General features: G+C 46.9%; 1 protein-coding gene across 1 annotated transcript in view; it reads right to left on the bottom strand.

Annotated features, from left to right (window-relative positions):
* Positions 1–14,250, bottom strand: part of LOC119372593 (RPII140-upstream gene protein) — a 31,125-nt gene that overhangs the window by 15,477 nt on the left and 1,398 nt on the right. The window contains exons 2-3 of the mRNA XM_037643074.2: positions 3,787–3,946; positions 2,234–2,322 (exon numbers count right to left, since the gene is read on the bottom strand). Of these exons, the coding sequence (XP_037499002.1) occupies positions 2,234–2,322; positions 3,787–3,946 (249 nt within the window). The remainder of the gene's footprint in view (positions 1–2,233; positions 2,323–3,786; positions 3,947–14,250) is intronic.

Below are 14,250 nucleotides of genomic sequence, written 5' to 3'. Positions count from 1 at the left end.
CGCCGAGAGTGTCCATATAATTGCTATCGCAATAATATGTGCATTTGACTTTGAAATGTGGCTTCACTGCAGTGGGGGGTTCCCCCTGGAAAGGTGGTTTCATGGCATAGCAGCCCCATGCCGCCGTGAAACCGCCTTTTCAGGGGGTTACATGTCGTAAAATATACGTCTGTTCGTTAGTTTCGAACACTTCGAAATTTCGGAAATTTCAAATTTGTGTTGAAGCGAATCTGAATACTGTAATATTCGTTCGAATATTGGAAGCACTCGAATATTCGCCCATGCCCATTAGATAGCAAGAGAAGTCACCATTAAATACAAGTGCACAACATGTGCACCCATTGTTGCTGTCAGGAAAAGCTATAAAAGTCCACAGTGATTACAGCAAATCAGTTCTGCAGAAGCCCGTAAGGATGAGGAAGGTTCAAGAATATGAAAAGTTGTCAATCACCCAGTTGCAATACAAAGTTACAAGTTACGATGAAATTGGTACGGTTTTTCCTGGAAAGCCTCACCCTTGAAGGAACAGTTGAAGGCTTTCCTTCTAAGAAACGTGTAACGGTTTTCCGCCAGCTTTGCACTACAATAGTTTCCCACTTCCAGAGGCACCGGCTCGCAATGTGGTTGCTCCGAACTGAACATGAGAAGATTCACTGACTACCATGATTTTAACTTGAATCTGTGTGTACACTGTAATCCAAGCATACAGCAATGGCACACATTGTGTTGCAAGGAAGCTCAGAACCGGTGCCACATAGTTGCAGATATGCAAAGGCAGAAGTCATCACACAACTCTCAGTTGATTCCAAGCACCTGTTTACAAGAGCTCAAGTGAAAAAAAGAACAGCCTCTGTGAAAACTTTGCCTTCAAATGACATCACGGAATTTAGCAAATGTAACTGGCCGGTGCATTTAGTATGTATACAAATTCTCCAAGTTGGATCGCCACTCAATTTACCACCACTTTCCGATGTATGTTGCCTTATGTCTGGTGGATGGCTTTTTGCTGCTTCACCTGCTTTCATTTTGCAGTAAACCTGTACCAAGCTGTTTAACGGTAGCTTTTGCACAGCTGTGCAGCGGCATGTGGAATCGTGGTCAGTACTGAATGATGCCAAAAGAAAAGCCGACGGCATAGCTTACATTGAAAACCTGAAACAGACACTTGATATGGTATCAGTGATAAGGTGCAGCCTAATGCTATGCTGGCAATGAAGAATAGCCAAAAATAGTCAGAAAAACAGCCCAACCACACTGCTGGAATGTGCAGCTGACTGTGTAGGTGTGAAAACTTCCTTTGACAGCTTCAGTGTGATTAACCCTTTGTGTTATGTTCTTGGGCTTCTTCTAACAACGTAACATGGCCCCAGTGGTCCGCTGCCGGGCACCACATGCTGCCCAAATAATATCGCAGAAAGTCTTAGGCACAATATCAACTACAATAATAAACTGAGTTTTTCTTGCACGGTTGTTGTTTTTCTCTCCCGGTGCTCAAAACTGTCGAAATATTTTCGGACCAGAAGGGTAAAAGTTTCACATTGTGAAGGAAATGAATCCAACAGACAATCGGGCCAGTGAAAGCATAGGGGACATTAATTGATGTCTTTTAACTGTAGTGCAGAAACAATGACGTAAATTGAAAGGAACTAAAGTGGATCACCCCTTCTGTCTGTGAGATCTGAACCCACAACCTCCGAATTACACATCCAATATGCTCTACAAATTGAGCTACGAAAGAAGGCGCTTCCCCGTCGACTTTGTGGAGCTATTTTTGTACATGTAATCCCTGGGAGTGTAAACTAGCGCCGTTCGTAGCCAAGGCAGCGAGTGTGGAACACTCCTTTGCCAGAGGCCGTCACATGGCTCGTGATCTTTGGACAAAGGTTGTGGGTTCAGATCCCACCAACACACAAATCGTGATTTTTCATCCACTTGAGTTCATTTCAATTTACATCACTATTACTACACTACAGTTAAATGCAACAATTAATGGCCCCTATGTTTTCCTTGGCCTAATTGTGTGTTGGACTCATTTGCTTGTGTCTAACAAAGAAATAAGCCCCCCCGAAAAAAGATTCCCCTTCAGATTGCAAAAGGTTAACATACAAGTAGCTAAGATTGACATGCATTAGCAAGAGTTTCTTCTTTACTGTTGTGCATTATGCCACTCATCTAACAAGAAAAGCTTTAAAGAGTACCTTCGAAATGACATTCACAGTCACATCTCACTTACATGTAGATCGCTGAGAAGGCCATCATCCTCCAGCCAAGTTTCCAGGCGCCCCTGACAAATTCTAAAAACATCGCATCTTGGAGCTCCCTCTGTAAGAAAGAAATTGAAGCAAACATGCTCATTTAAAGCAGTTCTTCAGCATCACATGTAAAACGATCTCGATGCAATCCCATTTCCTCAATGCTGCCACAGTGCTGCCGTGGCATTATTGCAATGTATGCATCATAGAAGTGTATCTTGAAGCATCAGGCAGCCCCTCACCTGACAGCACAATGACCAAGTCCAAATTCAAATTCATTATCACAGTGTTATCTTACTTAAGTATAGGTCGGGAGGCTTAATGTGCTCAAAAAGAGAATAATTCTTATCTGTGCTCCTCAAACTTGAGTTCAAACGTAATATCAAATAATCCAAAAGAAATGAAGTGAACAAAGTAGACCGACCAAATAAAAGCTCACAGGAAAACGATGTTTTGGCTTCCATACTGAAGCCTCGTTCACAATGAAGCTAAACAACTATTAATGAAGTTATTAAAAAACAGCTATTAATTAAGACGTTAATAGTTGTTTGGCCTCACTGTGAACAAGGCTTCCGTATGGAAGCCGAAATGTCGTTTTCCTTTAAGCTTTTATTTGGTCAGTGTACTTCGTTCCCTTCGTCATGTTTCTTCTCGTCCAGACGGGATTCCGTCGAACTCTCGATTTCATCCAAAAGGAATGTTCCAAAAGTACTGCATCTAACCAAGAGCTAAAAAAAATTCGGCAGATCCAACGTGTTGTGGGAATCGGTTTCATGCTAAGCAGTCAGCGAGTACTTCTATGCTGTATTTTATGGCTTTAAGCCAAGTGTTACGAGATGGATCGACGTGTTTTTGTACATGTAGTAACTGTGTGCATATCGTGGGTTTACCAGGCACGTCGACAACACTGGCATTTAAAGGGTAACTTATGGGGCAATGTACCGTCAGCCGTCATGTTAGAGTACACACGTCAGTATTATCGAAACTCTTGGGCAAATCGGGAGAGTCTCTTGGGCAAATCGGGAGAGTTGGCAGGTATGCACTTCTGCACGTGTACACAAATGCCACTCAATGAAGGAAGACGACGACTCCACGATTGGCTCCTTGCCGAAGCCAAACACGGAGGCCATGCCATAGGAATCAACTCATCTGGACAAATTCTCGACAATCCTGGCATCACTGCTGCAATGTATCTGCATGAAGTTGGCAGCTGCCAAGCAAGCTGGAAACGCGGGACTGCATATCCACCATGAAAGTCAGCACGACGTGGTCAGACGTTAGGCCTACTCTTGCTGGCATCAGTTTCATCCAGAATGTTCCATCCAAAATTGTGGAAAAAGCAGAATCATACTTATTTACACAGCTGTCAGTTTCTGCTGAAATTGGACAGACACAGTAATCAGTTTCTCGGTCTTGGGGCAGCATAGCACAACTTCAGGGAATGTCGCAGTTTTGGTGCAGGAAGTCGCAAATGTAGCACTTTGGCGCAGCTTTACCAATCCAGCAGGATTGGTATAACCAAAGGGAAACCCACCGTTGCCTGTTTAGGGTTGAGGAAAGTAGTTCCTTGGTTCTTGCGTATGTAGTTTGCCCTGGCAGTTCTGGCGTAGTTCCATCCGCCGACTAGGGCCCCAGTGGCCCCACTGAATATAGACGCATTCTGCACCAGCATTAGCTCCGGTCCAAAGCCAGCACTGTGAAAGAATGAGCAAACCGTCAATCCTTTCCACATTAACAGGATCTTATACTTTGTTCAATACAAGGTGAAACTTCTATGACCGCATATGACCACATTACTCATGTAGCATACATAGTACAACACTGTGTGAAGTATTAAAAGAATCTAGAAGTACTGTGAAAGTTGCACCATGACAATGATTTCGATCTCTGCATTTAGTTTAGTGTGAAACAAGGAAAAATTAACTGCACAGTGGCTTTTGTTGTCATTTTACTTTTAATACACACACAAGCATTTCCTCTTGTTATTTAGTTCACACTCTTTGTGTACATCCTTCTGAGTAGCAGTCACTGTTTGTGTAAACATATGTTTTACTGTTTCCATGGAATCAGTCAGAAATTGGTAACTGCATGCATCATCTCTTCTGTTGGGCACTAAGGTAACACAGGTTAAAACACAATGCAAGCTGACATCCATGTATACTTCAAAAAAAGAAAGAAAGAAAGAAGAAGGTACAGTTCACAACAGATAAACTGAAAATCACTCAAACAGGAGTCTCAGAAAAATGGAACACTGATATTGAACTTAGTTAGCCACTAATAGTCATGGTGTTAACAAACTTGGTTCAAGCATGACATTTTTTATTGGGATAGCAATTATATGGACACTCTTTGCTGATTTTTGCCATCGCCGTCGTCGTCATGCCCCGGATATGTATATGTATGTATATATATCAAAAAGACACAAAGAAAAATAAGGCAAAGAAAAAAATTCCAAAGTACCCGACCAGTGATTCAAACCATCGTCCCCTTGCTCCCCAGCTCGCTGCATTAGACAACTCAACCAAAGTTCGTCAGTGGCCCTGAACACTGGCAGTGTTCGGTCGCGTGGAACAGCCCCGACCTTGTGTACGCGCATAATTAGAGATTTCTCCACTGTCACCAGCTTTGGTTCGACTGTAAATGTAGTGCAGGTGTCGCGCATGGTCTGCTTGATATTTATGTCACTACATTCAGAAGCTACCCAGAAAGCTCCTTTCCACTACTTCCTTGCTATCATTACACAAAGCCCCTTTTCCGTGCCTTGCAGTGAGCCAAAAATGGTGATTTTATATGCATGAACGACGGAAAGGCTTTGGCTTTTTGCCAGCTAAAACACTATGAGCCTCATGCATCCCTAAACAGATGTATGGGTCGCCGCTTTCTTTTTCTTTGGTACATAGCTATTTGAAATCATCAAGAATATGAATATGGATTAGGATGACATCGGCCATGTTGTGGTGCAAGCGTGGCAGCAGGCAGAGAGCGGACACCCATATGCATACACCCATATACTCACACCCATATACATGAATGCACTGTTCAGCTTTAGCAAAGCATATGAGAGGCAATTTTTTCAGCTAAAAAACAAGTCCTCCTGGCACCGCAGCGAAGAGCACAAGTCGTAACACAGATGCGAATTGCGTCCTTTTGGGAGTATTGAATAATAAGATGTCTAAGGGCTCTTTCTCAGCGAAACCCAACCTATCTGTCGACGCCCAAAAACTAGCTCAGCTTTTCGAAGAGGTGTCTATGGCGGCCGATGGCGGCGATACTGTGACGGTAAATGAGCTACGTCGCGCGCTCTGGTCAGTGAAGGGTGCCTAGAAAATAAGATATATCACATGATCTACATGAGAAAACGGATTATTCGCTAAATTTAGTTTTGCTAGAGGTTGTAAGTTCATATAGCGCAAATTGCGCACGTGTTGTCTAACTATTTCGCACAGTCCAAGCTTTATTTCTGCTACCTCTCTGCTAGATCAGTCGCCGTGCACTGCAACAAGCAAATGGCAGTCACATCAATGATATTAGAGGATACAATGATCATTCGCAAAGCAGATGTGTTACCGTTATGCGAGTGTAAGTATTACGCTCGCAAATACATCTTTCATCAAGAAGACGACGTACTGAAAATCACGTGTTTCCAAACTTCAGTAGGCGTCCGGACGCGTGAAGTTTGTTTTACTTGCGCGGCTGGGACGCTAGAGCTCACGCAGCCATTCACACTTTTGGCTGCAGTCGGGAAATATGGCTTCGCTTACTGACGGCTTGCAAAATAGTTACTGCGCATATGCGAGCAAGTTTGTTTTCTACATGAAAGCCTCAACCACAGACTAGTAGAGTATTTTTTTCCCTATTCACCACAACTCCTTGCCTTTCCTTTCTTTCGTTTTCCCCTTTCTCTCGGTGGAAGAGGAAACTTACAATGAGGCATGACATTCCTGAAGTACGTTTTGAGAAAGTCTTGGTGCTGATCCTGCGCCTTCGCTGTAATGTGGAGGGGTGAACACGGCTTCGAGCTAGAAAAGCAGTCAGGGAAGGAGAAGTTTCACAGGTGTTTGCAAAGTGGGCACCAGGGGCAACATCCTCTACGACGGAGTTGCTTTGTCGGCGCTTTCAGGAAACGGGAGGTAGCATGAACTGTAACAAAATGGCAAGTTCGGCTAGTTGGTGCTCTTTCATATTTGAAGAAAAACAGTGCTCAAAGAGATGTAGACAAAAATGAAGGGGTACACACACAGCAATGCACTCACAACTGAAAGTTGGGAGTGCAGCGCTACGTCTTCTTGAGCGCTGTTTTTCTTCAAATATGAACATCATGAACGAATGGATTCACAACGCGCCGTTGAGTACACTAATGAGCGCGTAGCAATGGGCATTTCTGAGAACGCGTCCTCCGCTCCCGTCGTAGTGTGATGATGTCACTGAGGAGTGAAGAGGCCTTAGCTAGTCTACAGGGTGTTGGCCAGGGGTCGCTCACTATTTTGCAAAGTGTCAATGGGATTTTTCCACTGAACTCCACAGATCAGTGCCTTTTTCAGGTCCGAACAGCGCCTCCATTGGAGATCACAGAAATCGAAACTGGAGGTCCTTGGCCTCCGAAGTTATCCGCCATGCACCGGTAAAGAATCTCATAGGCCTGGTATTTTTTGGGATAATTTGCAAACGACGCCAGGTGCCCCTCAGTTCGCACCTGTTGCCACCCTGTTTGGCCCTGTGACCCTCCAAAAACATGGCGCGCGTCAAGTCACCACCACTTCGCATGAGCAGGCTGGTCTCCCGAAAAAAGTCCACTGTTATTCTATCGTTCAACCGGCGTCACGTCAAATAGTCGAACACACATACACTGCCAAACACTCGTCACCTCCCCGCGAGGAGAAAGCAGGCTTCCAGGAAATGTCCTACGAGTCTCAAAATAGGAGGAGGCAAGGTCAAGTTCTTTGTGTACTTCAAAAACGCTTCTACATTCACCTGAGTACAAAGGAGAGCAACTAAGCAATTCCTGGAATCATCAGGGACCCTAGTCTAACCTGCTGGGTATGCATTCATGATGGACAGTGCAACACACTTTCTTCCCTTCTTTCTTTCTCTCCCTCTCTTTCTTTATTTTTGAGCAGCCCCATGTGGCTACATTGTACATTGAAGATGTGGCGACTAGATTTAGCCACTAGGCTAATCACTGAAGTCTGAAGAAATAACCCATTCGTGTTTTGGCGGCTTAGTAATGTTTAGAGGCACCACTTTTGATGAACGACAGGAACTGACGTGAAACAACTTGATGTTTTCTTTCACAGATGGCGCCACTACCAAAAAAATATTTGTGAGATTTATTATTTTTTTAAAAATCTTTTGTTTCAAGCACTGCTTCCTAAAGTTAGTGAGTATTGGTAATTACAAGACACTACATGGTCTTGCTAACGTGCAATACTTGTTGTGAATTAGCCTTCAAATGAAAAAAAAAAAGTAAATTTGCATGAACCTGACAAGCAGAAAAATGCGCTAAATTCACTGCTGTCCTACAAATTTTCTAATTATCTTACGACAATTTTCTCTGCATAGAAACCTAGAGAAAGGCTTGCTTCTTCAATATTGAACGAAGTTTCAGCTTGGATAGTTTTGTCCGTTCGTAAGTAATGCCTGACCAAGTAGAGCCATAAATTGCCGAATTGAAGTAGTAATAATTCATGAACTGCTTATCAGAACACAAAACAACTTCGCGTAGACATAAAGTGAATTGTAGCCTGGAAACCCATTCAATATTGTTGTTCTACACAGAACAGAAAAAAAAACAGTTATTTACTCATAAACTTTTATTGTTTTGCCCATTTTTATTGGAGCCTGCATCAATCTGTAATGGCTTTACTGGCAATATATCTTCATAGAAACCTTGCATAACACTTCTTTAAAAGGCTCAGCAAATTTCATTTTGTTATGTTGAACAGTTTTGCTGCACTGACAGTACAATGGAGGTTCGTGTAGCAAAAACGCTGTTTTTTGCTCATGCTGTTTCCATTGCCATGAAATAACGCTCCAGGCTAGGCGGCAATACTAGCTGTCATTAGAAAGCGGAGAACGTAAACTTTCTAATGCAATAGACCTCGTGAGCTGGTATGGTGGCGCTACTGCTCTCACCCTCTATCGGGTCAGCAGCGCACTGTTAGGATTGTCGCCTACGGGCCCGTCTGCATGTTTCAAGGCGGCGGTGACAGTTGCGGCAGCCGCTGTTCTCCAAGAACAACAACCGTAGTGCTTTTTTTTTTGTCTGCGTATATAAATACGCTGGGCTAACTTATTTTTATTTATGTTTTGCTTGCTGTCTGAAAAACCTCTCAAACTACAGCCGTTTAAAGCTGTAGCTGAAAAACCAGCATGCAGCGACTCTTGTTAAAAAAAGCATTCCACAAAACTTCGTCCACTATTCGCCTCAAGCCATTCGAGAAAGAAAGACCCCCCTCAGTCCTTTTTTCCGCCGAAAACCGAATTGCGAGACCAACTAAAAAAAAAACGGGAAAAAAAGCAGAGGAAACACAGCTGCTTGCGCCGGAAACAAGTTCTGTTCCGTCCCTTGGACATCACGCAGGGAACAGTAGAGCCCCCCCCCCCACACACACACAAACACGCTCACAATAATCACAACACACACATACACACACACAGACAGTGAGACTGCAAGCGCCCATCAGTTCGTCACTGGTTGTCGTCAGCTTGGAAAGTGCATCGCCAGCCATGGCCACCAGCCCACGCGTGAACGTGAGAAAAAGAAGCGACGATCGTGTGTTGTTCTGCGGTTTCCGTAGAATTGAAATTGCAATAACATGTGTTTCAAAAGGAGTTGTTCGTCGTTTGGTACAAAGTTGCACGGGAGTGATCAGTGTGTGGTCTGAAAGAAGAATTGATCTGCGCGATGGAATCTTCCGACATTGTTGGGAAATGCATAGCGCAATTGAAAACCGTGGACTACAAAGTACGAGTGGAGGTGAGCTTTTGTTTTTTCAATGCTCTACGTGTGCTGAGCCATATCGAACTCTTTTCGTTCCCAACGAAGAGGACGCTGCAAATGCGTGTCTGATTCTGCACCGGCTACCCCTTCTCGCCGGTCTGGCTGGCAAGAAATCACGCGTGAGAGCAGCAGACGCAGACAGGCACATTGCCCCTCTAGGTGGCCGTTGCCAGCCTGCTATCTTCCTATTTTCTTTGTGACCCTGTAAGTTTGTGTATACATTTAATATAAATAATAAAAGGGAAAAAAAAGCACAAGAGAGTGAGGACACTTATAAACAGAATTCGAGGCGTTGCTTAGCGCTGCACAGCTGCGGTAGAGTTGTCGTTCATTTTCGTCCGACTTCTGTGGTAAACGGCAGAATTTTAAAGCTAGTTGCTTCTGCACGGTGTTCCTATAGCTGTTGTGCCAGCCATGCACGCAGAAGTACGAAAAAGTATCGGACTTCTGCGACGTTTTTACTTCCTTTCAGCGAGGAGCCATGCGTTTCTACCGTGACTGCGCGCCCGGGAGCAACAAACGAAAATCCCAACTTTTCCGCCGCGGGTGTCCGGTGGCGCTGCCTGTTCGGGTGAAGAAGACATAGAGATATATGCCGTGGGCTGAAACACACCTTCGAGTCATGGAAGAGCCACCAGTACATAAAAGTTGGCAGTGGGCTGGCTTGAACCATTCAGGTGAATCGAGGAAAGGGGGAGGAATCGGTTTCCTGTGGAAAACTAGGTCAGCTTGGAAGAAGCTGGACAGCCCGTGTGTTGAGCACATGTGGGTCGAGGGCTACCTGCAGGGGCTGCCAGTCCTGGTAGGGGTGGTCTACTTTGCCGTATGTGCTGGAGCCGATGCTGGAAACTCAAGTATGGCGCAGTGCATCAGGGAAGACGTGGCAAGATGGGCAAGCCATCGAGAGGTTCTCATTATGGGCGATTTCAATGGGCACCTTCAAGCTCTGGATGGGTTCCAAGATACCAATGGGGAACTACTGCTGACACTGGCACGTACACTTGCCTTAGAAGTGCTAAATCTTCGTCCAGAATGTGAAGGACAGTACATCTGGAGCGCCAGGAACAGTCGCAGCTGTATTGATTACGTGCTTGCGACACCTGCTTTAGCACGACGTCTCACCCACATGAACATCGATGAAAATGGTGAATTCAGCATAGGAAGCGACCACAACCGAATCAAGTTGAGCTTTTCTCGATCCTCCTGGTGAACCATTGCGAAGGAACATCGCAACCCTGCTGAGAGGCACCTCCCACAGTTGGAGTACGCGGCAGTCGCGGAAGCATTCGAGCAAAACTTTCAACCGACAGAACCACCAACATATGATCAATTTGTGCTCGAACTGAGACGCATCATGAAGAAGCACGAAATTCGCGTAAATTCCCGCGGTGGCCTACGGCGCAAAGGCTGGTGGGACGAAGAGGTACAAAGGGCCCTTATTGCAAGACGAACGGCGAATCGCCTACACAGAGCGGCTGTTAGGACATCACCCGGAGAGGAGTGCATGAGTACCTGGGAGGAATACCTCCGCCTCAAAAGAGAAATGCGGGTCCTTGTACAAAGCAAAATAGCTCAGCATAATAACAAACAATTGCGAGCTATCACGGAGGCAGGGCGTAACGGTGCAAACAAATTTTGGAAATATGTGTCTTCATTGGATCGCCAAACTCCGGCACCTGAAATTCGACACCACTCCAGCAACCTACCGGTCACCGACCTCGCAGAGCACCTCACGACCCACATGCAAGAGCTCTTCAATCCCACACATGACGAATCGACCTCAGCAGTAAACGGCGACCCAGATGAGCCTCACCAACCAAGTGAAGAGGACCATTGGCAGATAACTAGGATCGCTCTTGAGCGTGCACTCCCGCGTATCAGTGCAAGTACTGCTACTGGACTGGACGGCATACCAGCGGGCCTTGTGAAATGCCTGGGGAAGTCTGCTCGAGAACACCTCGCAGGAATCTTCAATACCATCCTCAAGAACGGACCAATCCCATCCAACTGGCAATGCGGCAGAGTAAGCCTCGTGTGCAAGAGAGGAGGCGACGCTGGACTGCTGGGCGACTATAGACCAATCTCGGTGACGAGCGTCCTATATAGACTCTTCGCTCAAGTCTTGAAGGACTGGATGAGCGGCTGGGCGGAGAAGAGGGGCATACTGTCTGAACTCCAGAATGGCTTCCGACGGAACAGACGCTTGGAAGACAATCTTTTCGTGCTCACCCAGACCATCGAGGTGGCACGGAGAGAAACCAGAGGTCTGCTTGGATGCTTTCTGGATGTCGCCAAGGCTTATGATAGTGTGCCACACGAGGAGTTTTTCCACCAGTTAGACCAACGACAAATGCCGAGCGTGTGGAAAGACTTTCTCCGGCAGCTCTAAGCAGATAGCTCGGTCGTAGCATGCTTCAGAGGCACCAGAACACAGCCTGTGAGGGTGACAAGAGGACTCAGGCAGGGCTGCCCTTTGTCTCCGCTGCTATACATGCTATATGTGGCGGGACTCGAGCAGGCACTTGTGGAATCGGGAGTTGGCTTCGCGTTCCGACTCATGATTGGTGGAGTGGCGCAGACATGGACGCTGCCCGGCTTAGTGTTCGCTGATGATCTAGTACTACTGGCTGAGCGCAGCAGTGACCTTCAGAGGTTGGTAACACTGGCGGCCGACCACCTGAAGAGTATGGGCCTTCACTTCAATGCCAAAAAATCAGCCATATTGCAGTTTTCAGGCGTGGAGACCACTGATGTGCAGCTTCCCGACGGAGGAAGCATTCCGGTATCAGACAAGTACCGGTATTTCGGTGTCAACCTTTGCACCTCCGCAGATCTCTATGACAAGCAAGAGGAGCACGTTCGATAGGCTTCTGTGAGGGCCGCCAACGTGTTGCGACGGCGGAGCCTGTGGGGCTGCAACTGGTTTGTACTGGTGCGCGAACTGTGGAAGGCAGTACATGTGCCAGTGCTGACATTCGCCAACGCCGTCATCTGCCTGTCCGCAGCAACACGCCAGTGGTTGGAAAGAGGTCAGCGTGAGGTTGGGCGACTGGCGCTGGCGTGTCATGGACGTGTAGCGGTCGAAGCTGTGCAGGGTGACCTCGGATGGTCAAGTTATGAGGCACGAGAGGCAAGGAGCAAGGCGGCCTACGAAGGCCGTCTTCACCTCATGAACGACCAGCGGTGGGCCCGTCGGTGGGCTGATACACAGCTATCAAGGGCATGAACACACCATGGCGCAGGCGTCTCCACAATCTGTGCTGCAAGTACTCCCTTTTTACTGACCCCGTCCAGGAGGACAGCGAGAGAAAATGGGCAGTAAGAGTACGGAATAGAGTGCAGGAAGCTGAGACGTCGATGTGGCAGGCGGCTATGGAGAAGAAACCTAGCCTGGCCCTATACAGAGCCCACAAGACCATCTCCGCCGAACGCTTATACGACAATAGTGTCGGCAGTGCACTTCTGTTTGAGGCCTGTGCTGGAGCGCTCCGCACTCGGGTGTATCGGCGTCACTTAGACCCGCCGTTGGCTGCAGTGCAGGACATGCGGGAAAGACGAGGAGAGCATTGAACACCTGGTGCTTCACTGCGAACGCCTGTGTCCACGTCAGACAGATGGCGCCACACTACCGGAGGCACTCGGCTTTGTGAAAGACTGTGGCGCACCGGATGGAGGCGGTAGCCGCGATACCAACGTGCACCCCAGGCAATGACAGCAATAGCAAAAGCAAGGCTTCTACAGTGGTGGTCAGGGAGACGGTGAACAATTGTGATGTTCATGGACCTGGTGTGATTTTTCTTTCCTTCTCTCTTTTATTTTTAAAATTTATTTGTTTCTCGTTCCGGTCAGGACACTAAAAGGTGCCCCCCCCCCCGGTACAAAGGGGAAGACCACAGACATCATCATCATCAAAGCTGCAGGCTGCAGCGCACTAGGCCTATTGGCCTGGTGTGCGACCGACGACGGCGCTGCGAACGGCGCCTGTATGACGTCAGAGCGGGGATTCGCGCGCTTTCGTCTGCTACGTAGGCCCAGCACCGTGTTGAAACCACCGCAGTGGTAAATCTGAACGAAAAAGCAGTTCAATCGGTTATCTTGCGTATAGTGGCTACTGACGCTGTTAGAACAACCGTGGGTCTGCTTTTAACATTCATTTAGAACTACAGCTTTTTGTTTCTTAGAACTGCGGCCGCATGTCTCCGCGGCGAGTGCTGCACAGTGGTGAAGTACTGCCCTGTGCCTCAGTGTACTTCGTCCATTCGTGAAAAAGGCGTTAGCTTTCACAACTATCCTAAGGACTCGAAGCTGAAGAAGAAGTGGATAGTCAAGCTCAGAATGGGAAAGCACCCCACGCCTTCATCGACAGTGTGCGGCAAGCACTTCGCGGACAGTGACTTCTGCTACCCACCGTACGCGCCACTCTTAGGTAAGCTTGTGATCGCGTTTAGAGTGCCTCGCCAATACTTAAACCGTTTATTACACGCAGGCTATACGCATAGGCGACTTACACCAGGTGCGGTGCCGTCCCACAACCTGCCGCGAAGGCCCCTAGACAAGGAGCCGACGACGCGGCCTCCGAATCACCTCGCAGGAAAGCGCACCTCGTGAGCTCAGCTTAGCGGCGCAGGATATCTGAGACTACAGCTGCGTTTGGATGGTGTACATACGTATTTTAATTATGAAGGCAAGCGAGCGCCTAGCGGACTGCTTATCATAAATTCGTAAGCAAAACATGTTGTCGCTGTTTAGTGCACATTCTCTAAAAGCTTTCCCCTGAGGCAGTACAGACACGTTTTTAAAAGCGGAGCTCTTTAAGCTTTTCGTTAGGCTGCGTGTCGTGAAACTCGACCCAGCTTGCCTTTGCCACGTTAATCTCTGTGGCCCTGTGCGTGGTATAATCAGCGATTAACTATTTGTTATAATCTAATGCCGATGCGACGGCCCTGTGCGGTGTTAATATGAACTACGACGTAATATCGTTCTCAGTGAACCAACATT

Source organism: Rhipicephalus sanguineus, chromosome 10 (assembly GCF_013339695.2).
Source record: "Rhipicephalus sanguineus isolate Rsan-2018 chromosome 10, BIME_Rsan_1.4, whole genome shotgun sequence".
NCBI classification, from domain to species: Eukaryota; Metazoa; Arthropoda; class Arachnida; order Ixodida; family Ixodidae; genus Rhipicephalus; species Rhipicephalus sanguineus.
Note: the sequence above shows the minus strand (reverse complement) of the source record. Positions and strands in the feature narration are given on the sequence as shown.